General features: G+C 47.4%; 2 protein-coding genes and 4 non-coding genes across 6 annotated transcripts; 1 reads left to right on the top strand and 5 right to left on the bottom strand.

Annotated features, from left to right (window-relative positions):
• Nucleotides 1-711: 711 nt before the first annotated feature.
• Nucleotides 712-4936, top strand: BEST4 (bestrophin 4). The gene is made up of 9 exons (XM_069555792.1): nt 712-887; nt 980-1074; nt 1812-2045; nt 2206-2360; nt 2756-2833; nt 3323-3508; nt 3612-3692; nt 3803-3957; nt 4105-4936. Exons 1-9 carry the CDS (start codon nt 736-738, stop codon nt 4370-4372), a joined length of 1404 nt encoding a protein of 467 aa, XP_069411893.1. The 5' UTR covers nt 712-735; the 3' UTR covers nt 4373-4936.
• Nucleotides 4937-7522: 2586 nt separating this feature from the next.
• RPS8 (ribosomal protein S8) lies at nt 7523-10253 on the bottom strand. The gene is made up of 6 exons (XM_069555715.1): nt 10069-10253; nt 9549-9655; nt 9018-9117; nt 8461-8636; nt 8116-8245; nt 7523-7688 (listed from the first exon to the last, which is right to left on the bottom strand). Exons 1-6 carry the CDS (start codon nt 10070-10072, stop codon nt 7579-7581), a joined length of 627 nt encoding a protein of 208 aa, XP_069411816.1. The 5' UTR covers nt 10073-10253; the 3' UTR covers nt 7523-7578.
• On the bottom strand, nt 7806-7876 carry LOC138431619 (small nucleolar RNA SNORD38). Its single transcript, XR_011253772.1, has one exon. It is a non-coding gene; the product is annotated as a small nucleolar RNA SNORD38 (small nucleolar RNA).
• LOC138431620 (small nucleolar RNA SNORD38) lies at nt 8328-8397 on the bottom strand. Its single transcript, XR_011253773.1, has one exon. It is a non-coding gene; the product is annotated as a small nucleolar RNA SNORD38 (small nucleolar RNA).
• Nucleotides 9195-9298, bottom strand: LOC138431622 (small nucleolar RNA SNORD46). The gene has a single exon (XR_011253774.1). It is a non-coding gene; the product is annotated as a small nucleolar RNA SNORD46 (small nucleolar RNA).
• On the bottom strand, nt 9738-9817 carry LOC138431618 (small nucleolar RNA SNORD55/SNORD39). Its single transcript, XR_011253771.1, has one exon. It is a non-coding gene; the product is annotated as a small nucleolar RNA SNORD55/SNORD39 (small nucleolar RNA).
• Nucleotides 10254-23096: the final 12843 nt, after the last annotated feature.

Raw genomic sequence — 23096 nt, 5'->3', positions numbered from 1 at the left:
GCGTGGGACAGTCAGTTCTGTCACCTTGGCTCCAAGGACATGGTGTGAGCTGTGGGGTCAATGCAGAGGCATTTATAGCACTCAAAGGCCAGCCCAGCCCTGCAGGCACAGGAAGACACAGCCAGTTCCCAGCACCAGGGGAAGCCGGGTGGCAGCCTCAATCCATCAATGATAACCTCAGTCCGGCCAAACTTTATGGGCCCAGGAGGTACTTAAGTGTTGTGGGGTGAAGGCTAGCTCAGTTCCCCTTCCTCGGCACAGGCTGCTGTCCAGAGCAGGCAGGTAGGTGTGGGATGGGGGTCAGGGTGCCCTGCGCCTTGAGAGACCAACTATCAGCTTCGAGAGCAAGACCCCACGGTGTGTGGGGCTGGGCGACAGTTGAGTCTCCTGTCCTCAGCAGTTTAGGGGTTCCTCCTAGTCCTGCAAGTGGAAGAGGAGCTTGGGGCAGCCTCAGGCAGGAGAGGATGTAGATCTCAGCTCCCCTCTGCCCCATCTCATCCTGGTTTGACCCATGTGCCACTAAGCCTAGGGGGCTGGAGGTGTGTTCTGTCCACTTGTCTGCTTCCTTCCTACTGAAAGGGTGAAGGCTGGGGTCGGGGGGGACCAGAGTTGTGGGAGGTTACTTGGGGACCTAAGCTGGGTGATGAGAAGGCAGGCTAAGGAGGAGGTTTGTGGGGAGAGAAGGACAGCTCCAAGGGCAGCTCTCACGACCTTCTGCCCCAGGCCGCCAGCACCATGACCGTCTCCTACACCCTCAAAGTGGCGGAGGCCCGCTTCGGAGGCTTCTCTGGCCTGCTTCTCCGTTGGCGGGGAAGCATCTACAAGCTCCTCTACAAGGAGTTCCTCCTCTTCATCGCCCTGTATGCTCTGCTCAGCGTCACCTACCGGTGCGAGGGTGAGGGCAGGGTCTCAGGGCTGGCCTGCGGGGGACTAGGTTGCCCACCTCCCTCTAACCCAGGCCCCACCTGCCCTTCCCCAGGCTGCTGCTGACCCAGGAGCAGAAGCACGTGTATGCTCAGGTGGCCCGATACTGCAACCGCTCTGCGGACCTCATCCCCTTGTCCTTTGTACTGGGTAAGTTCAAAGGACAAGGGGTTCTTGCTTGCAGCCTCCTAGCCATCTTTCCTGACCTTTGGGCTGGGCTGCTAGCTCTGAGGGTCAGAATTAGCCCAGCGGCACATCTGGAGGTCAACCAGAGCAGGCTCAGCAGACATGGGAGCTGTGTGTCGGGTCCAGGATTTCCAGAGGACTAGGCCCTGCCTCGGAGAAGGCAATGGCAACCCACTCCAGTACTCTTGCCTGGAAAAATCCCATGGGCAGAGGAGCCTGGTAGGCTGCAGTCCATGGGGTCACTAAGAGTCGGACACGACTGAAGCGACTTAGGAGCAGCAGCAGCAGGCCCTGCCTATCACCAGCCCAACCCTCACTCCAAACACAGCCCCAACCTGCTGCTGGCCTCACAGGCCTCTTCGTCCTTCAGGGGAACTGGAGAGAGGTGACACCTCCCTCCACACCCTCATGGGAAGCAGGGCTCAGAGTTAACCACTGCCTGGACTTGAACCATCACGTCTCTTCTGCCTGAGGAGGTCTGCAGTCTTCTTCCTCCCTGCCTGGTTTGGTCCTTCAGGGCGTGATCAGAGGATGAGGCTGTCCCTCTGACAAGCGAGGCAGGGTTACTGGAGTCAATGTGTCCTTCCCCCTGCCTTGGTTCCACCTGGCTTGGACCAGGCGTTCTGGTTGCGGGCAGGACACACTGACTTCCAAGCCCTCCGTCTTCCCTTCCCGTCCCCACCACCCACGGCGACGACCAGGTTTCTATGTCACCATGGTGGTGAACCGCTGGTGGGCCCAGTACACAAGCATCCCGCTGCCGGACCAGCTGATGTGCGTCATCTCGGCCACCGTGCACGGCGTGGACCAGCGTGGCCGTCTGCTGCGCCGCACCCTCATCCGCTACGCCAACCTGGCGTCGGTGCTGGTGCTGCGCTCTGTCAGCACGCGCGTGCTCAAGCGCTTTCCCACCATGGAGCATGTGGTGGACGCAGGTGCCGCGCTCCGGGAGCCCTGGGAGGGACTGGACCGGACCTGCCCCGAGGGTCTCCCAGGCGGGGAGGTTTGACCACCAGGGGGAGCTCCAGGACCCCAGAGCGGTGAGTCCTGGAGGCCAAGGATGATACTTCATTTCTTTCTCTTCAATCCCTGCAGGTTTTATGTCGCAGGAAGAGAGGAAAAAGTTTGAGAGCCTGAAATCTGACTTCAATAAGTACTGGATTCCTTGCGTCTGGTTCACCAACCTGGCGGCCCAGGCCCGGAAAGATGGGCGAATCCGTGATGACATTGCTCTCTGCCTGCTCCTGGACGTGAGTCAGCCTAGGACTGGGTCCATCTGCCCTCCTCCCCCTAGTTTTGCTTACTGCAACCATAATTTCAGTGCTTAACACCTACATGGTGTCGATATGTAGCGCAGCAAGTGTGAGGAAGTGAGGAAACTGAGGCAAGAAGCGGAAAAAACAAACTTGCCCAAGTCACACAGCTAGTTAGTGGAGCTGAGATTCATCCTCAGACCTTCTGGCTCCAGGGTCTGTCCTTGCAGTCACTGTGCTAAACTGCCTTCCATCACAGGCACCCGGGCCTGACAACACCTCTGAAAGCACAATGAGACCTAGCCCAGGCCTAATGTGCACTGGACTCCCCGTCCCCTTCTCCTTTCTTCCTTTCTGTCTCCACTGACTTCCTCTTCCTGCTGTTCCACCAGGAGCTGAATAAGTACCGGGCCAAGTGCAGCATGCTCTTCCACTATGACTGGATCAGCATCCCCCTCGTCTACACCCAAGTAACTGCCTCTCACCTCCCCAGTCCCAGTGCCTACTGTATGTCCTGTGCTGTGTGTGACACTGAGAAGAACTAGAGATGGTACCTGCCCGGGGGCAGTTCAGTCCAGTGAGACACTAAATAGCCAAGGGCTTATCCTCAAAGCCTCCCTGGGCCCTCACAAAGATGATCCCCTCCCATTTGGTGCTGCCACACCTTGCTATATGTTGTATTTATTTTTAAATTTATTTTTAAAAATATTTATTTATTTGGCTGGGTTGGGTCTTATTTGCAGCATGGGGGAGCTTTAGTTGGCACATACAAACTCAAGGTGCAGCAATGTGAGATCTAGTTCCCTGACTAGGGATCGAACCTGGGCCCCCCACATTGGGACCTCACCCCCAGGGAAGTCCCCGCTACATGTTTTAATTACTTGTTAGATCTACCACTGACCCTCGGGGCAGAGACAGCATTTTAACCTGTCCCACTCAGTCTGGCATCCCTCCTCCAGGTGGTGACCATAGCGGTATACTCCTTCTTTGCCCTCTCCTTGGTGGGCCGCCAGTTTGTGGAGCCAGTGGCAGGGGCTGCCAAACCTCGGGAGCCTCTGGAGCCAGGGCAGGCCGTAGGAGACCTGGACATGTATGTGCCTCTCACCACTCTGCTGCAGTTCTTCTTCTATGCTGGCTGGCTCAAGGTGGGCACTTCAGGGGGAGGAGATTTGGACCCAGGACCCACCCACACTGTGGGGTTAGAAAGGAGGGCTCTGAGCCCAGAAAACACTCTCTTACCACCTGCAGGTGGCAGAACAGATCATCAATCCCTTTGGTGAGGATGACGACGACTTTGAAACCAACCAGCTTATAGACCGCAACTTGCAGGTGATTCAGGGTCTGGTGGCAGCTCCCTGGCAGTCGGGCTCTCCCTCCTTGCCAGTTCTCAGTTCGGGTTCGCAGAGGAGAAGGGGATTCTTGTGAACTGCTGCTCCCAGGTATCCCTGCTCTCCGTGGATGACATGTACCAGAACCTGCCTCCCACGGAGAAGGACGCATACTGGGATGAGGACTCGGCGCAGCCGCCCTACACGGTGGCCACCGTGGCCGAGTCGCTGCGGCCTTCCTTCCTGGGCTCCACCTTCAACCTGCGGTGAGTAGCCCAGGCCGAGGCAGAACTTGAGTCAATAGCCAGGCTCCAGTTCCCCACCCACCCACCCTCCTGGCGCCCAGGACTCTGTCCCTTCCGGTCCACCTGCTGTCAGAAGCTTGCTCACGCAGCCCTCCTGCCTGCCCGCAGCATGAGCGACGACCCCGAGCAGAGCCTGCAGGTGGAGGCGTCCCCTGGGCCAGCCCGGCCGGTGACCGCGCAGACCCCGCTGCTCGGCCGCTTCCTGGGCGTAGGTGCTCCCTCGCCAGCCATCAGCCTCCGGAACTTCGGCCGCGTCCGCGCCCCCCGTACCCCGCATCTGCTGCGCTTCCGGGCCGAAGAGGGTGGCGACATCGAGGCAGCGGACCGCATCGAGGAGGAGGCGTCAGGGTCAGGGGACGAGACCCAGCAGCCCTGAGCCAAACCAGCCGGGGCGGGCAGTCCAGCTGCCTCCCCCAGTCCCGCCCCCGCCCACTTTGCAGGCCCTGCGGAGCTATTAGAGTAGCATTCCTACGTGCCCTAAGCCCGGGCACCTAGGGACCGCCCCCGATGGCAGAAGGGCCTGAATCAGGGTAGAGGATGCTTCCACGTTGGCTTGGAGGTGAAGCTAGAACACAAGGGCGAGGCACAGAGGACTGGAGCCCAAGTGCAGTTTATTTCCGCTGTGATTTTGGGCTAGACGGAGCATCAGTTATCACTGAAGGGCTGGTTAAAGTCTTGGGTACCACCCCCGGCATTTGATTGATAAGTCTGGGATGGAGGTTAAGAATTTGCATATTTCTAGTAGGTTTCCAGGGAATGCTGCTGCTGCTGCACCCAGGGTCACATAAAAAGATGTTTAGAATATACCTTATTCTGATAACCTCACCCTGAAGAGGGGCCAAAGTGTGTACTGGGTACTTTTATCTGTTATGTTCAATTTGTTTACAATGAGAATGTATTCATTTATTTGTGCAATTAAAATTGCTTAAAACTGAACTGGCATACTCGGAAGTGGCTAAAGATAAGGGTTTGGGGGGCGGGGGAGAAAGAGGGTTTGAGAGTCTGCCCTGAAAGCTGACACTGAGATGTGAAGGCACCCAGCCTAGACCTGCAGCATCTGAACAAGCCCTTCTCTGCTCCCATCAAACAACGCAAGGACAATTTAAGGGGTGAAAACTGCACGTCCCATCTCTGTGGCGGGTCTGGGGCACTCAGGAGTTAAGAGTGGGCCTTTGGAAAACAGCCCCACAGAGTACTAGAGTTGCTCCTAAACTGAGTTTCTCTAAGATTCCTGCCTTCTAAACAACTGGTGAATGCCAAAGCTGAATGTTAAAGCCAAAGGAAAGTGCAAGTGAAGTCGCTCAGTTGTCTGACTCTTTGCGACCCCATGGACTGTAGTCTACCAGGCTCCTCTGTCCGTGGGATTTTCCAGGCAATAGTCCTGGAGTGGATTGCCATTTCCTTCTCCAGAGGATCTTCCCAACCCAGGGCTCGAACCCGGGTCTCCCGCACTGTAGACAGATGCTTTACCGTAAACAAATGCCAAAACTCAAAAACGGAAGGCATGGTGAATGTAGGGAGAGCTTGAGGACATGCAGCCTCTGGCACTGTTGACAGGATTACAATGCTGGGTTCTGCTTTCCTGCTGGGTGACGGGATGCTGAACTTTTCTCAGCCTTGGTTGACAAACCTGTACTGTCCAGAAAAGGCACCTTCTGGTCACCACTCACTCAGAAGGCACCCAAAGTGTTTTGGAAGGGTTGAGAGAGGAGGCCTTGCTTCAGGTTGAGTACTCATCAGGGAGAGCAGTAGAGATGTACATGCATTCAAGGCTCTTTTGTTGCTGTGCCATGCCCAACACACAGCTCTCCGAGCAAACATCAGCTAATGACCAGGTGTTATCAGATCACTGGGTGGGAAGGCAGAGGTCAGGTCTCCTCAGAGTCAATGGTAAAGGGCTGGTCTTAGTGGTCCACCCTTTCTAACCGTTTAGCCAGAAGTTGGAATTACAGAAGTCTGCAATTAGCCAAGTTGATGAACCAATTTAGATTTGTAGCTCATTTAAGAGAAGTGCTTTTCAACCACTTTAAATTGGATAAAACCTTTTCTTTAGAACTCCTTAAAGTACATATTTGATTGTTGTAGTGCTGTGCCACTTTACAGGTACTAGAGATGCAGCAATAAACGTACCCGTTTCCCCAATAAATATATTTTAATAGAGGGTTCAAAATAAGATAAGCAAACAAAATTTATGCCAAATAAGGAAAAAAAACAGGGGCAAAAGATACAGCATGGAAGGGGAAGGGAGTGCTATTTAAAATTCTGTGATCAGGGAACTCACTGGACTGACAAAGATCTAAAAGGAGTGAGCCACGTGGGCATATGACAGAAAGTATAAAAAGAATAGTAAGTGAACACATGTAAGGACGGCAGTCACCATAGAAGGGATTAGGTCTCACTGAGTTCCATAGTTTCTGGTTGCAACTTTGAGATGGGATACTGTGTAAAAAAATTTATCTTTTAGGGACTTCACTGGTGGTCTAGTGGTTAAGACTTTACATTCCAATGCAGGGGGCACAGGTTTGATTTCTGGTCAAGGAACTAAGATCCCACAAGCTGTGCAGGCAAAATACCAAACACAAAATCATTATTGTAACAAATTTAATAAAGACCATTAAAAATGGTTCATATCCAAAAGAAGTTAAAAAAAAAAAATCTTCTCTCTTTAAAATGATCACAGAGAGCTGGGATTGTGTTGGAGACAACAGAAGAGCAAAGCAGGATGCAGAAAAGAGACCAGAGCAGCAGTTGTGCTTTGTGCTCGGTTGCCAGCTGTTTTCAGCCTTTGCACTGCAACCCACCAGGCTCCTCTGTCCATGGGATTCTCCAGGCAATACTGGGATGGGTTGCCAGGCCCCGCTCCAGGGGATCTTCCCAACCCAGGGACCAAACCTGCGTCTCTTATGCCTCCTGCACTGGCAGGCAGGTTCTTTACCACTAGCACCACAAAAAATTTGGTGACATTTGATGTGGGAGTTACGACCCAAGGATAACCTAAGATTTAACCTGTCTTTAACCTAAAAGACCACCACTTGCTACAATCAAATAACTGAGGAACTATGAAAAGGGAAAGCTGAAGAAACCAATTCAACAATTTAACAAACTAACTTTTGATTAAGGAGAGGGGAAAGGATTAGAGCTCAAGAGAAAAAACTTGCTCAACAATGCAGAAATGTAGAATACAATTTCAAGGTTTCTAGACCAGGAACCTGAAAAAATAAAAACCCCAAACCAAAGTCTGCATACAGGGTCTCTAAGAGAACTTTAGGGAGGCAACATGGCTTTGGTTCCAACGATGGTCCAGTCAACAGTCCAATACTGCAGGGGCCCCAAGCTGGGTTACCTCCCTCATAGTCTCTGCTCAGCCTGCACAACACATCCCTGTTGCCACTGAAACTCAGCCTCAGGAGTGAGAACTGTTCCTCCTGCTAGACTCACAGCCTGGTAACAGGCCTGGCCTTCAGGCAGGGGGAGTTGGGGTGTTCCATAGCGTGCCAAACAATGAAGTATTCTCAGAACATGAACATGGCATAGAACAGTAAACGCCTTTATTAGATGAGCTAAGACAGGAGGGAAGAGGGTTTATTTGCCTTTCCGGGCCTTGATCTTCCTCAGATAGAACTCGAGCTCTTTTCCCTCTAGCACATAGCCGTCTGCTCGGCCACACTGGCCTGGTCTTGAAGCGATGCATGCTGCAAGAAAGTATGCGGTCCTCAGGAAAATGACACTGTGGCCCTACCCATACCTATGTATCCCCTTAAGCGCCCACTTTGGTCCAGGTATCCTGGGGGCAGACACAAAGCCCAAAGTCTCCTCAGATATACTTTATCATCACTTTGAAAATCAGTAGCAGAACTGGACAAAGTTTTCATCACTGAGACAATCCCCTCAGCCTGGACACAGACGAGTTCTCAAGATACTCCTGAAACGCAGAGGCCTAGACCAAGTTCTAGGCTCCTGCCCACTATCTTCCATTTCCTCTTCAAACTCACCAGATGATCAAATATTCTGATCTGTGCTTGTGCACTGTTATCAAACCCTTCTGGTGAACTCTCTAGCCTCCAGAGAGCACACCATATCTTGAGATGCCTCCTCCCCCAAATGCAGAAGTCATCTTACCAAGAAGCTTGCCCTGCTGGAACTGCTCCTCTAGAAGACTGCTGATTTTCGCGTTCTTTTTCCTCTCATCGTATTTCTTCTGAATTTTCTTTGATCGTTTCTTGTTTAAAATCTCTTCCTCCTCAGGAGTCTGAATAAAGGAAATACAGATGGCTTAGAGGGGGCTCCCCAAACCCTAGTTCAGGAATGCCACATCCCACAGCCCTGCCACCTTCCTCAGCACTAAAGGCTTTCATCTCTCTCCCTTCAGTAGCAGAACTGGACAGAGTTTTCATCACAAGAAGGCTGCAATCAGGCTGGCCTCCCCCTGTACCCCCTACAGGAAGTTGCTCCCCAAATACGCACCAGCTTAGCCCCCTTCTTGCGGCCCAGGGGCAGTGCATAGTGGGACTCGTACCACTGTCGGTACGGTGTGCTGTCGATAAGCACAATACAGTTCTTCACCAGGGTCTTGGTACGGACCAGTTCGTTGTTGGATGCATTATAGACAACATCGATTATTCTTGTCTTGCGTGTACAACCTGTTCACAGAAGAAATCCAGAATCAAGCCAAGTAAACCTGATGCCAACAGTCTTCCATCCCCACCCTAGTAAGGCCTAAGAAGGGAAACTCTAAGCCTCCATCGAGCCATAGAGCAACAGTTCATCTTCTACAAACCTATCTTTCCAGACGTGGCTGGCACTCACACTGTCTCCAGATTCAACTCCAATCCCTGAGGCTATTCGAGTTAAGTGGCAGGACAGGACTGGAGATAAGTCTCCACAACCTCAAAGGTGTTCAACAGGAGAACTTTAGTATCTTGGTCCAGGCCATGGACTTCCTGCTAAAAGCACTTACTGAAGTGCTTGAAAACAAGGATTAGGTGCTGAGTTCCCACCCTCGCCTGCAGGACTTCACTCACACTCCGAGCCCCAGGAGAAGTTCCCCACGTCCAGCCTCAAGGCCCGGTACTTCTTGTTGCCTCCCCGCACACGGACTGTGTGTATGCGGCGGGGGCCAATCTAGAAAACACAAAGAGACAGGATCTAGGTTATCAAGGAGAGGCGAGAGAGAGAAGGGAACCCGGGCGCGACGGAGGTAACAGTCAGTGTAACTATGACAAGCCCTAGCATTGGCAAGTGGCACATAGGTGACCAAGACGGCCACAACCACGCCTAAGGATACTTTTTCATCATTCCAGTCACCTTCAAGAGACAAAGCCCGATTCCAACCATTGAAACGTAAGGCTCGGTGCGCCGAGAAGCCCACTCGCTCCGGGCACCCTTGCAGGTACTACTAGGACACGGCAGCAGTCTTCAGGCGATCTCTCAGTATCTACCCAACACGCGAAGGCGAGGAGACCGCCTAGTCCCCACAGCAACTCGCAGAGCCGCACAAAGATTCAACCGACGCCGCAGGAGCGACCTCCCGGGCCGTGAGGACCCGCACGCACCTTTGTGTTGGCAGCGGGGCGTCCCAGCTCATACTTCCGCTTCTTGTGGTAGGGCTTTCTCTTGCCCCCGGTCTTACGGCGCTTGTGCCAGTTGTCCCGAGAGATGCCTGCGTGTGGAAGCGGGGGGCGGGAGCCTGAGGCAGGGAGCCCGGAGCCGAAGCCGCCAGCCCAACGCCCCACGCCGGCGGTCGCACGCTCAGCTCTCCAAGGTTAGCTCCCCCACAGCGCAGTCGGGAGGTCACAGCATTTCCAAGGTGTCATCATGCACGTGCGACGCAGCCTGGACCCTTCCCGTCCCGACCCCGGCAGCCATGATGGTGCCGCTCGCGGCCCCGAGTCCTCCGGCTCCAGGAATGGCCCCTGGAACGGTCCCGGCGGCCCAAGCCCGAGCACCACCCTCCTGGCGGGGGTTCCGTGTCCGGGGGCCCGGGAGCCCGCGCTGCCGGCTGGGCCCCGAAGCAGGATGGCACCGGATTGAGCTCGCTCCCCGATCCCGGCCCCGAAGCAGAGCGCCACTCACCCATGGCTCGGCGCTGGCTGGAAAGAGAAAACGCAGCGCGTCACGGTCCGGTTTGTAATACGTAGCCCCGCCTCCTTACGTGTCTTCCGGGCGCCGCAGAGAGCGGCTTGGGGCGGGAGGGCGGTGTTGCTTACGTTTCTGAGGCGGCGACGAGGCCTCGGGTTTAGGAGGGTCCTGGGAACGCTGCGCGGCGATCTAGGGCCGCGCGGGGATCTCGCGGTGTCTGACATGCGCGAGCGCCTTTGCTTCCAGGGCACAAACGCCGGCGAGGGTTGCCTGGCTTTACGTTTTGAAAAGACCCGTTTTATGTGACAGCTGTGGATGCGGGTGCGTTGAAGACAGAAGAGGGGGACTTAGGTTTCGTTTGATTTAGGGGAAAGGAGGTGTGTCAAGGATTCCGAATTCCTCACGTGACCAGTTGGATGGATATTGGTGCCACTTAGCGAAAAGGGGTAAGCTGAGGTAGGAGCTGGTCTGGTCTTGTTCATTCTGGTCTCTTGGTGACTCCTGCACGAGGGAATGACACGCAGCTGGATGTTCATGTCTGGTCATCCGTAGAGAAGGGATCTGGACCGAAGATGCTGCCTTGGGACTCCTTGGCATATACATGGTAACCAAAGCTACCAGAATGAATGGAACCTAGGGAGAAAGCATAAAGCAAACTTTTCTTGGAAACGGAGAGCTAATACTTTGGCCTCTGTGGCTAATACTTTGGCTAATACTCTAGGCTCTGCGTCACCACTACTCACTTTTGCTGCTGTAGTGTGAACCCAGCCATAGACAATAGGAAACGAATGGATGTGACTGTGTGTCAATAAAATTGAAGGGATACTAGCATTCACCTGTCATGAAACGTACTTTTGATTTTTTTTATCCCAGCATTTATAACAAAAACCGGGACTTCCCTGGTGGTCCAGTGGCTAAGACTCTGTGCTCCCCACGCAGGTCAGGGAACTAGATCCCACAACCCATAAGTAAGAGTTTGCACGCAGTAACAAATGATCCTGAGTGCCACAACTAAGACCTGGTACAGCCAAATAAATAAATGTTAAAAAACAAAACAAAAACAGGAAAACTATTCTTAGTTCACGGGCCCCATCAGCATACAGTAGTGTGCCAACTGGTGGCACACAAGGAGGATCTGGTACCAAGGCTTGAGGAATGGCAACATTTAAGGCCAGGTAGAGAAAAGGAGCTGGAGGGAGCAATTAGAGCGGCCAGAGGAAAGCCAGCACAGGGTGAGGTCATTGTCTAATGCTACTGTGACATCTAGTTAGAAGGAGGACTCAGTTCAGTTCAGTAAGCTCAGCCGTATCTGACTCTTTGAGACCCCATGGACTGCAGCATGCCAGGCTTCCCTGTCCATCGCCAATTCCCAGAGCTTGCTCAAACTCCTGTCCATCGAGTTGGTGATGCCATCCAACCATCTCATCCTCTGTCATCCCCTTCTCCTCTTGTGCCCTCAATCTTTCCCTGCATCAGGGTCTTTTCCAATGAGTCAGTTCTTCGCATCAGGTGGCCAAAGTATTGGAGTTTCAGCTTCAGCATCAGTCCTTCCAATGAATATTCAAACTAATTTCCTTTATGATTGACTGGTTTGATCTCCTTGCAGTCCAAGGGACTCTCAAGAGTCTTCTCCAGCACTACAGTTCAAAAGCATCAATTCTTCAGTGCTCAGCTTTCTTTATAGTCCAGCTCTCACTAGTGATTATTGGGTTGAGCGCTATATTGGAGTGGGGAAAAATTTGAAACTGGATTTTTCAAATTCAAACAGGAAATTTAAAAAGATACAGTATATGTAGATAATTCTTATAAGAAGTATAACTTTAAAGAGAAGGCTGAAGAGAAACTCAAGCAGAGGGAAGTTTTTCAATCGAGTAAACTGCCTGATAAGACTCTTTTGCACTTGGCTCCAGATCCTATCCCATCCCATGCTGAAAGGATTCTCCCAGCATTATTCCATTCTCTCTTCTGTATTTTCAAGCTTCCATGGCTTCCCTGCACATTCAGAATAAAATCTAAATTCCTTATGGCCTAGGAGACCCAGGGGTATTGGACCCTTGCTTATCCCTTGCCTTATCAAATTGCCTAATCTCCTACCTGTTCCCCTCCCGCACCTGCAGGCACTCTCTCCTTGCTGTTCCTATTTCAGGCTTTCCTTCTCTTGACTGAAAAGGCTCTTCACCTAGGTCTTAGCTTGGCTTCCTTCCTCACTTCAAGTCTCTGCTCAGAATCTCACCACCACGCCTATCTCCCATAGACCTTTTCTGAGCCTGCTTTGTGAAGTAGCAACACTATACTAACATTGTTTTTACATGCTTATTATCTGTCTTCCCACTAAAATACAGTAAGCATGAGAGTAGGAACTGTGTTCACTACTGTATTTCCAACACCTAGAATGCCTGGCATTTAATAAGTACTCAATAAATATTTGAGTGGTACTCAAATATTTGAGCAACTTATTTTTCTGCTTACTACATTGTGTTCAGTGGGCTTTACCAATAGGTTGAAATGTTAAGAGTGTAGTGCGCATATGTCATACATCTCTCTACTCCCAGTCCCTTGGCACAAGAAAAGGCGATTGTGCTGGACATAAAAAGGAGAAGTTGGAATCAAGGACACTTGTTGGGTGATGGGATTTTGTGATAGACTAGATTATAGGGATGACAAAAGAGCAACACACGGCTCCTCCCCTGGGGAAACACATTAATGGTGGAGTGACATCACTAGAAAACACCGGAGAGGCAGGTTTCTAGAAAGGCAATCTTAGGATAAGTTTGAATTGCTTGTGGGACATATAAGTGCTATTTGTATTGTAAGTAGTTGAAAAGATGAGTCTGAAGCTTGGAAGAGAATGGGACTGATATTTCCCACCCCCACTCACCACACCTAACCCAGTGTCCACCCCATCAACTAGTCTATGTCACTCGAACATTAAAATCCAGTGCTGGGACTTGCCTGGTGGTCTAGTGGTTAAGAATCCTCCTTGCAGTCCTGGAGACTCAATCCCAGATCTAGTAACTAAGATCCCACATGTCTTGGAGTAACTAGGAGCAACTAAGCCGGGTGCAGCACAGCTACTGAAACCTGCACTCTTTGGAGCCTGCCCAGCTGCTGCAATGAAAGATCCTGCGTGACATGGCGAAGACGTGACACAGTCAACTAAATAAATATTTTTTTAAACCCGGTGCTATTTCATAATACAAACACTCCAAGTAGGAATAAAAGGAAATTTATTTAGTATGGAAAAGAGTAGTATACAAAGCCACAGCAAACATCATGCTTAATGTTAAAGGCTGAAAGATTCACTCCTGAAATCAGGATGGCCAGGAAGCTGGTCTTCACCACTGTTATTCAGTAGTATACTGGAAGTTCTACCCAAAGTCTTGAGGAAAGAAAGAAAAGACATCCATGTGTGAATGGAAAAATTAAAACTGTCTATTCACAGAACACAGACCACATCATATTATATATAAAACTTACTATAACCCAGGTGGTACAGTGGGAAAGATCTGCCTGCCAATGAAGGAGATGTAAGAGACATAGGTTTGATTCCTGGATTGGAAAGATTCCCTGGAGTAGGAAATGGCCACCCACTCCAGTATCCTTGCCTGGAAAATTCCACAAACAGAGGAGCCTGGCATACTACAGTTCATGGGGTCGCAAAGAGTCAGACATGACTGAATGAGCACACATACACATAACAATAAAAAATTATTTGAGCTAATCAACTAATTCAGCAAAGTTATAAGAGGTAGAATCAGTTCACACACTCTATCTTATATGTATATACTAGCAATAAATCGGAGAAGGGAATGGCACCACTCCAGTACTCTTGCCTGGAAAACCCCATGGACGGAGGAGCCTGGTAGGCTGCAGTCCATGGGGTTGCAAAGAGTCGGACATGACTGAAGCGACTTAGCAGCAGCAGCAGCAATAAATAATCAGAAAAAATTTATGAAAGCAATTTCATTTTAAATAATGTCAACATTAATATTTAGGAATATATATTTAATCAAGATACAAGACTTGCTTTTATGTATGTAAAACTGTAAATTTGAAATTACTGGAAAATAAATTACTTTTCAAAATACCAAGTTGGGGTCAATAAGAGGCTGATAAAGAAAATAATTAAAAACTTTTTTTAATTTAAAGAGAAATAGGGACTTCCCTGTTGGTCCAGTGGTTAAGACTCCACACTTCCACTGCAGGGGGCATGGTCAGGGAGATAAGATCCATGTGGTACAGCCAAAAATTAATTAATTAAAAATTTTAAAAAAGGAGAAATAGAGGAATATGGGAATTTTTTAAGTTCCCACGTTTTCCTGAAAATCTAGAAAATTTAGAAAGTCATGTGTGTGCAGGAATGATTACATACCCAGGAGACTTGAAAAACCCCTAATGTCAGTGAGAGATGACTGACCAAGCTCTGCACAAGCAAAAAGTAAAGTCGGTACACCACATGCAAGTCGAATTTATTTCAGGTTTTCAAGGTTGGTTTAACATCTGAAAAATCAATTAATGTAATATACCTTATTAATAATAAAGCGGAAAAATGTATGATCACCTCAAAATACAGAAAAAGCATTTGACAAAATCCAGTATCCTTTCATGATAAAAACACCCAACAAATTAGAAACAGAAGTGAACTTCTTCACCTCTTAAAGGCATCTACAAAAAGCCCCCAGCTAACATCATAATGAATGACCAGGGACAAGACAAGGATGTCCACTCTCACTACTTTTGTTCAGAATGACATGGGTGTTTTATTCAGGCAGGGAAATTAGAAATAAAAGGAAAAGAAAAAGAAATAAAAGGAATGTTAATTAAAAAGGAAGAAGTCAAACTATCTATATTCAGATGATATCCTAAATAGACTAAATCCCAATGAATTTACTAAAAAAAAAATTCAGTTCCGTTCAGTTCAGTCGCCCAGTCGTGTCTGACTCTTTGCGACCCCACGAATCGCAGCACGCCAGGCCTCCCTGTCCATCACCATCTCCCGGAGTTCACTCAGACTCAACGTCCGTCAAGTCCGTGATGCCATCCAGCCATCTCATCCTCAGTCGTCCCCATCTCCTCCTGCCCCCAATCCCTCCCAGCATCAGAGTCTTTTCCAATGAGTCAGCTCTTCGCATGAGGTGGCCAAAGTACTGGAGCTTCAGTAGCATCATTCCTTCCAAAGAAATCCCAGGGCTGATCTTCAGAATGGACTTGTTGGATTTCCTTGCAGTCCAAGGGACTCTCAAGAGTCTTTTCCAACACCACAGTTCAAAAGCATCAATTCTTTGGCACTCAGCCTTCTTCACAGTCCAGCTCTCACATCCATACATGACCACAAAAGAATTCAGCAAAGTTGCAAAGTACAATATCAACAGTCAGTGGGGGCAGGGAGGAGAGGAGATAAATTAGGAGTTTGGGATTAATATGTACACACTACTAAGTATAAGATAAACAACAAAGATCTACTGTTTAGCACAAGGAACTATATTCAAAAGTCTTTTCCTGTAATGGGAAAGAATCTGAAAAATATATGTATATATATTGACTATGCCAAAGCCTTTGACTGTGTGGATCACAATAAACTGTGGAAAATTCTGAAAGAGATGGGAATACCAGACCAGCTGACCTGCCTCTTGAGAAACCTGTATGCAGGTTAGGAAGGAACAATTAGAACTGGACATGGAACAACAGGCTGGTTCCAAATAGGAAAAGGAGTACATCAAGGCTGTATGTTGTCACCCTGCTTATTTAACTTGTATGCAGAGTACATCATGAGAAACGCTGGACTGGAAGAAACACAAGCTGGAATCAAGATTGCCGGGAGAAATATCAATAACCTCAGATATGCAGATGACACCACCCTTATGGCAGAAAGTGAAGAGGAACTAAAAAGCCTCTTGATGAAAGTGAAAGAGGAGAGGGAAAAAGTTGGCTTAAAGCTCAACATTCAGAAAACGAAGATCATGGCATCCGGTCCCATCACTTCATGGGAAATAGATGGGGAAACAGTGGAAACAGTGTCAGACTTTATTTTTTGAGGCTCCAAAATCACTGCAGATGGTGACTGCAGCCATGAAATTAAAAGATGCTTACTCCTTGGAAGGAAAGTTATGACCAACCTAGATAGCATATTCAAAAGCAGAGACATTGCTTTGCCAACAAAGGTCTGTCTAGTCAAGGCTATGGTTTTTCCAGTAGTCATGTATGGATGTGAGAGTTGGACTGTGAAGAAAGCTGAGTGCCGAAGAATTGATGCTTTTGAAGTGTGGTGTTGGAGAAGACTCTTGAGGGTCCCTTGGACTGCAAGGAGATCCAACCAGTCCATTCTAAAGGAGATCAGTCCTGGGTGTTCTTTGGAAGGACTGATGCTAAAGCTGAAACTCCTACTTTGGCCACCTCATGAGAAGAGGTGACTCATTAGAAAAGACTGTGATGCTGGGAGGGATTGGGGGCAGGAGGAGAAGGGGACGACAGAGGATGAGATTGCTGGATGGCATCACTGGCTCGATGGACATGAGTTTGAGTGAACTCCGGGAGTTGGTGATGGACAGAGAGGCTGGAATTCATGGGGTCGCCAAGAGTCAGACACGATGTCGGACATGACTAAGTAACTGAACTGAATTGAACACTTACATACAATATATATAAATATATGTATATGTAAAGTATATATATCTGAATCACTTTGCTGTACGTTTAAGACTAGTACAACGTTGTAAAGTAGCTATACTTCAATTTTTAAAAAAGTTTTAAAAAAAGATCACACAAAAGATCAGTTGTTTCTATATATCAGCAATGAACAATCTGAAAAGGAACTTAGAAACAATCTGTTTTGCAATAGCATCGAAAAGAATAAAATACTTAGGAAATATATTTAACCAAGGAAGTAAAAGACTTGTACACTGAAAACTATAAAATATTGTTGAAAGAAATTAAAGACCTAGGTAAATGGGAAGACATCTTGCATTCCTGGATTAATAATAAGATGGCAATACAACCCAGATTCAATGCAATTCCTGCCAAAATTCCATCAGCCTTTTTTGCAGAAATGGAAAAGCTGATCCTTAAATTCACATGGAATTGCAAGGGCCCTCAAAAAGCCAAAACAATGTTGGAAAAGAACAGTGTGAGTTGGAGGACTCGCACTTCCCGATTTCAAAACTTATGGTTGTTCCTTTGTGGCCTAACGGTTAGGATTCCAAGTTTTCACTGCCATTGCCCAGGTTCAGTCCCTGGTCAGGGAACTAAGATCCTGCAAGCCACACAGCATGACCCAAAAAAGAAAAAAATATAAACTACGGTAACCAACAGTGAAGTGTTGGCATAAGAATAGACATATAGATTAATGGAAGAGCTTCCCAGGTGGCTCAGTGGTAAAGAATCTGCCTACCAATGCAGGAGATGTAGGAGACCCAGGTTCAATCCCTGGGTCAGGAAGATCCCATAGAGAAGAGAATAGCAACCCACTCCAGTGTTCTTACCTGGAAAATCCATGGACAGAGGAGCCTGGTGGGCTATAGTTCATGGAGCCGCAAAGAGTCAGTCAAAACTGAGCATGCATGCACAAAGATTAATGGAATGGCATTTAAAGTCTCATAAATAAGTGCATTCTCTTTTTTAAGTTAGTTAATATATTTTTGGCTCTACTGGGTCTTCATTGCTGCTCCGGCTTTCTCTAGATGCAGTGGGTCAGGGGCTATTCTCTGTTTCCACTGTGCAGGTTTCTTACTGTGGTGGCTTCTCGCTGTGGAGCACAACCTCTAGGAAGTATAGGCTTCAGTAATCGTTTCATGAAGATTCAGTACTTGTGACTTAGTTTTCCCACAGCATATGGAATCTTCCCAGACCAGGAATCAAAGCCGTGTTCCCTGCATTGGCAAGCGGATTCTTAACCACTGGACCACCAGGGAAGTCCTCATTTTCTTTTAAAAACATTTATGTTTATTTTTTCTTCCAGTTTTATTGAGCTATAATTGAGGTATACCACTATATAGGTTTAAGTTGTACCACATAATGATTTGATTTATATATATTATGAAGTGATTATCACAGTAAGTTTAGTGAACATCCATAATCTCATATAAACATAAATTAGAAAAAAATGTTTTCTTATGATGAGAACTCTTAGAATTTACTCTTAACTTTCATGTGCAACATACAGCAGTGTCAATTATATTCATCATGTTGTACATTACATCTCTAACACACATATATCTCATAACTGGAAGTTTTTACCTTTTGACTGCCTTCATTCAATCCCTTAGTCCCCGTGCCATCAATTGATTTTCAAGAAGGTTGTCAAGACAATTCAATAAGGGAAAGAACAGTCTTAAAATAAGTGATGTTAGAAAAACTAGGTATCCACATGCAAAGAATGAATTTTGAAACCCTACCCCACAGTGGCTACAAAAATTAACTCAAAATGGATCAGTGGCCATAAGACCACAAAACTCTTACTAGAATACACTAGAGTAAATCTTCACAGCTTTGGATCTGGCCTAGGATTCTCAGATATAACAGCAAAAGTACAAGAAAAACAACAAAAAGTTAAGACTTCATCGAACTTGAAAACTGTTATCCTTCAAAGGATACCATCAAGAACATGAAAAGATAACCCATGGTGTCAGGAAAACTATCTGTAACTTATAAATTTGATAAAGGTCCAGTATCTAGAAGATGTTTTATAAATAGCTCTTACAAGTCAATGATAAAGACAAGCCAACTTTAAAACGGGCAAAGGGCTTGAATATAGATGAGAGAATCGAAAACTGAAGTTTTGCTTACACAAAAACTTGTACACGAGTACTGATAGCACAAATGGTCTATTCATTATGCCAAAAAGTGGAAGCAACCCAGAAGTTCATCAACTGAAGGATAAACAAAAACTGCTATAGCCATTTGATTTGAATGTTATTTGACCATAAAGGGAGTGAAGTGATACATGCTACAACATGATCCTTTAAAACATATGCTAAACGAAGAAGCCAGACACAAAAGACCACATTTGATGTTATGATACTGTTTATACCAAATGTCGAGAAAAGACAAATCCATAGTGAAAGAAAAATAGAGTAGTGGTTGCCTAGGGCTCTAGAGAGAGGTGAGTGGTGGTGTATATGTGGCTGCTCATGGGTAATGTTTTTTTTTTAATTGACGTTGATGTACAACAGGATTTCCTTTGGGGGAGTCATAAAAATGTTCTGGAATTAGGGGTGATGGTTACCCAGTTAGTGATAAATGAGTACACTAAAAAAGCCCGCTAAATTGTACACTTGAAAAGAGTGAATTTTATACTATGTGAATTACATTTCAATAAAGCAGCTATTATTTTTTTTAAGCCCTAAAAATAAATAAAAATTAAAAAGCCCTGGCATATTTAAGAAATAAAGACCAGTGTTCGCAGCCGCCGCCGCGCCGCCGTCGCTCTCCAACGCTAGGGCCGCCTCTAGCTAGCCGAGCTCCAGCCGAAGGAGAAGCAGAGTAAGGGTCTCTGGACCACCGCTTGTTCAAAGCCGACTGTCCGCAATCGACGGGTGGTAAAGCACTGAGGAAGCGACTGGCTACAAAAGCCGCTCGCAAGAGTGCGCCCTCTACTGGAGCAGTTAAGAACCTCATCTTTACATGCCTGGTACGGTGGCACTCTTGGTTTCTCTGTAATCCAGCGAATATTGGCAATTTGATCTCCAGTTCCTCTTCCTTTTCTAAAACCAGCTTGGACATCTGGAAGTTCTTGGTTCGCATAATGCTGAAACCCAGCATGCAAGATTTTAAGCATGACCTTACTAGCATGGGAGGTGAGTGCCATTGTCTGATGGTTAGCACATTCTTTGGTATATCCTTCTTGGGGATTGGGATAAAGATTGAATTTCAGAAGAACATCTCTGTTTCATCAACTACGCTAAAGCCTTTGACTGTGTGGATCATGGAAAACTGTGCAAAGCTCTTAGAGAGATGGGAATATCAGACCATCTTACCTGTCTCCTGAGAAATCTGTATGTGGGTCCAGAACAGTTAGAACCCTGTATGGAACAACTGATTGGTTTAAGATCGAGAAAGGAGAACACGTACTCATCTATATGCTGAACACATCATGAGAAATGCTGGGCTGGATAAATTACAAGCTGGAATCAAGATAGGTGGGAGAAACATCAATAACTTCAGATATGCGGATGATACCACTCTAATGGCTGAAAGTGAAGAGGAACTAAGGAGCCTCTTGATGAGGGTGAACAGGGGAGTGAAAGAGCCAGCTTAAGACTAAATATGAAAAAAGCTAAGATCATGGCATCCGGCTCCAATTACTGCATGGCAAATAGAAGGAGAAAAGGTAGAAGTAGTGACGAATTTCCTCTTCTTGGGCTCCAAAATCACTGCAGACGGTGACTGCAGCCATGAAATCAGAAGACGATAGCTTCTTGGCAGGAAAGCGATAACAAACCTAGACAGTGTGTTGAAAAGCAGAGATGTTACTCTGCCGACAAAGGTCCATATAGTCAAGGCCCCAGTGGCTCAGATGGTAAGGCATCTGCCCGCAATGCAGGAGACCCGGGTTCGATCCCTGGGTTGGGAAGATCTCCTGGAGAAGGAAACGGCAACCTACTCCAGTACTCTTGCCTGGAGAATCCCATGGATGGAGGAGCCTGGTAGGCTACACCCCATGGGGTCGCAAAGAGTCGGACATGACTGAGCGACTTCACTTTCACTGTCTCCCCAGTGATCACGTACAGTTCTAAGAACTGGACGATAAAGAAGTCAGAATGCCAAAGAATTGATACCTTTGAACTGTGGTGCTGGAGAAGACTCCTAAAAGTCCCTTGAACAGCAAGATCAAATAAGTCAACTTTAAGGAAGATCAGCCCTGAATATTTACTGGAAGGACTGATGCTACAGCTGAAGCTGCAGTATTTTGGTCATCTGATGCAAACAGATGGCTTATTGGAAAAGTCCCTGGTGCTGGGAAAGATTGAGGGCAGAAGAGGGCATCAGTATAGGATGGCTGGATGGCATCACTGATGCAATGAGCATGAACTTGGGCAAACTCTGGGAGATGAGGGACAAGGAGGCCTGGCACGCTGCAGTCCATGAGGTCATAGAGTCGGACACGACTGAGCGACTGTATTGAACTGAAATGCTGTTTGTAGCATTTTTATCACACAGTAGATTCCATCCATTCACTATGCTTTTTTGAGTTGTCCTACATGGAAAGACATGTTTTTAATGTTGTCTCTCTCCTGTGCTGTTCCTGTAAGTTTGCTATTAAAATACATTAAACTATAAAAAAGGGAAAAAAAGAAAGACCAATGTGGTTGGAGAATCATGAGAAGTTAGAGAAAAGTTCATTTATTCATTTGATATATACACACTGTATGCTTAAGATATTGTAGATACAATATTAAAACAAAAACCTTTGTTCTTCTGTGCTTAAATAGCTAGCACTTATTAAATGTGAGACATTGTACTTACTGCTGGGTGTATGAACTCAACTTTCTTCTTTTTAACAGTGTTGCATCTTAGTTTCCCAACCAGGGATCAAACCCAGGCTCCTGGCAGTGAGAGTGCTGAGTCCTAATGACTGTATAGGCAGAGAATTCCCAAACACTATACCAGCATTATTCTTATTCTACAGAGAGCACGAGGTTAAATAACCCATTTTATACAGTCACAGATCTTGGATCATACCCTACACTATGGCTTCAGAAGCTGGGCTCTTAGTCTCCAAGTCATTCTGCTCAAGTTATGTTCCCACTGGACCAACAGAAAGGAGCTGACCAGGTGCCAGGTGGGGTCTAATGCCATGGGAGGGCATTCAGAATTTATTAAAAGCTTCCTCTGACTGGCTGGGGAGAATGGGTCTCTATGAGTCAAGATTTCAAGATAGGGGGCTAGTTAGGGAAGGTGGTCAGGTCTGGGATGGTGGCATTCATTGGATCTTTGCAATTCTGAAGTGGGTATAGGGGGGCCTCATTTTACAGATGTGGCAAGCTGAAAGCTTTTAAGGCCTTGAGTTAGTGCCATTTCTGACAAACTTTTTTTTTCAATCACATGTAACTTTTGAGCACTTAAAATGTGACTAGCATGTCTGAGAAACTAAATTTCTCATTTCATTAATTTTAATCATGGTTAGTAGTGGTGGTTCATTATTGAACACCACAGGTAAAAATATGGACTACTTCATGAACTTGCCTAGCATCCTTGCACCAGGGCCACGCTAATCTTCCTGTAGTGCAATTCTAGTACACATGTTGCCGAAGTGAGCGCTCTGTCAAACTGATTTAGCGGAATTTCTTTTTAAAATGTCATTACAGAATGTTTAAAAATGTATTCATTTAATGTTTGGCTGTGCTAGGACTTTGTTGCTACTTGTGGGCTTATTGCAGATTTCTCTTGTTGCAGAACACGAGCCCTAGGGTGTGAGCTCAGCTGCTGTGGTGCATGGGCCCAGCTGCCTCACAGCATGTGGAATCTCCCCAGACCAGGGGTTGAACCTGTGTCCCCTGCATTTGCAGGCAGACCCCCAAGCACTGGATGACCAGGGAAGTCCAGGGTGAATTTCTGAATCTAGGTCCTCTATTTGGTTATCTGATGGCACCTCACTCATGTGATTTTCTCACAAGATAGAGAATGCCCCTACAATGAAGTTCTTGAGGCTGAGAAAGAGGGCTAGAACCTGGCCCACCTGATCCCAGTCCTGAGTCTCTGCAGCAGCCCATGTGTCCTATGTCATGTCTCCCTGACTGAATGAAGCCTTCCTAAAACATGTATTTGGTTGTGTGGCACTAGGCTAAAAACCTTTTAGTGGTGCGCTACCATTTACCTGGAGAAGGAAATGGCAACCCACTCCAGTATTCTTGCCTGGAGAATCCCATGGACAGAGGAGCCTGGTGGGCTACAGTCATGTGGGGTCACCAAGAGTCGGACATGACCGAGCGATTAAGCACACACCATTTACCTGATTCATGTTCTGTGATGTGGGATCTGGAGTCTTCCGGTTCCCAAACCCTCCATACCCTGTGTTTGGTTCCTCA

This window comes from Ovis canadensis, chromosome 1 (genome assembly GCF_042477335.2).
Source record: "Ovis canadensis isolate MfBH-ARS-UI-01 breed Bighorn chromosome 1, ARS-UI_OviCan_v2, whole genome shotgun sequence".
Lineage (NCBI taxonomy): Eukaryota > Metazoa > Chordata > Mammalia > Artiodactyla > Bovidae > Ovis > Ovis canadensis.
This window is presented reverse-complemented; position numbering and strand designations above follow the sequence as displayed.

Bases quoted from the DNA above. Each gene is read 5' to 3' on its own strand.
- BEST4 (XM_069555792.1), top strand. From the start codon at position 736: ATGACCGTCTCCTACACCCTCAAAGTGGCGGAGGCCCGCTTCGGAGGC. The intron at 2,361-2,755 runs GTGAGTCAGCCT...CTGTTCCACCAG, and splicing joins CTCTCTGCCTGCTCCTGGAC to GAGCTGAATAAGTACCGGGC. The intron at 3,693-3,802 runs GTGATTCAGGGT...TGCTGCTCCCAG, and splicing joins TTATAGACCGCAACTTGCAG to GTATCCCTGCTCTCCGTGGA.
- RPS8 (XM_069555715.1), bottom strand. The intron at 9,118-9,548 runs GTGCGTGCGGGT...TGTGTTTTCTAG, and splicing joins GCCCCGCTGCCAACACAAAG to ATTGGCCCCCGCCGCATACA. The intron at 7,689-8,115 runs GTAAGATGACTT...ACTTTCTTGCAG, and splicing joins CCAGCAGGGCAAGCTTCTTG to CATGCATCGCTTCAAGACCA.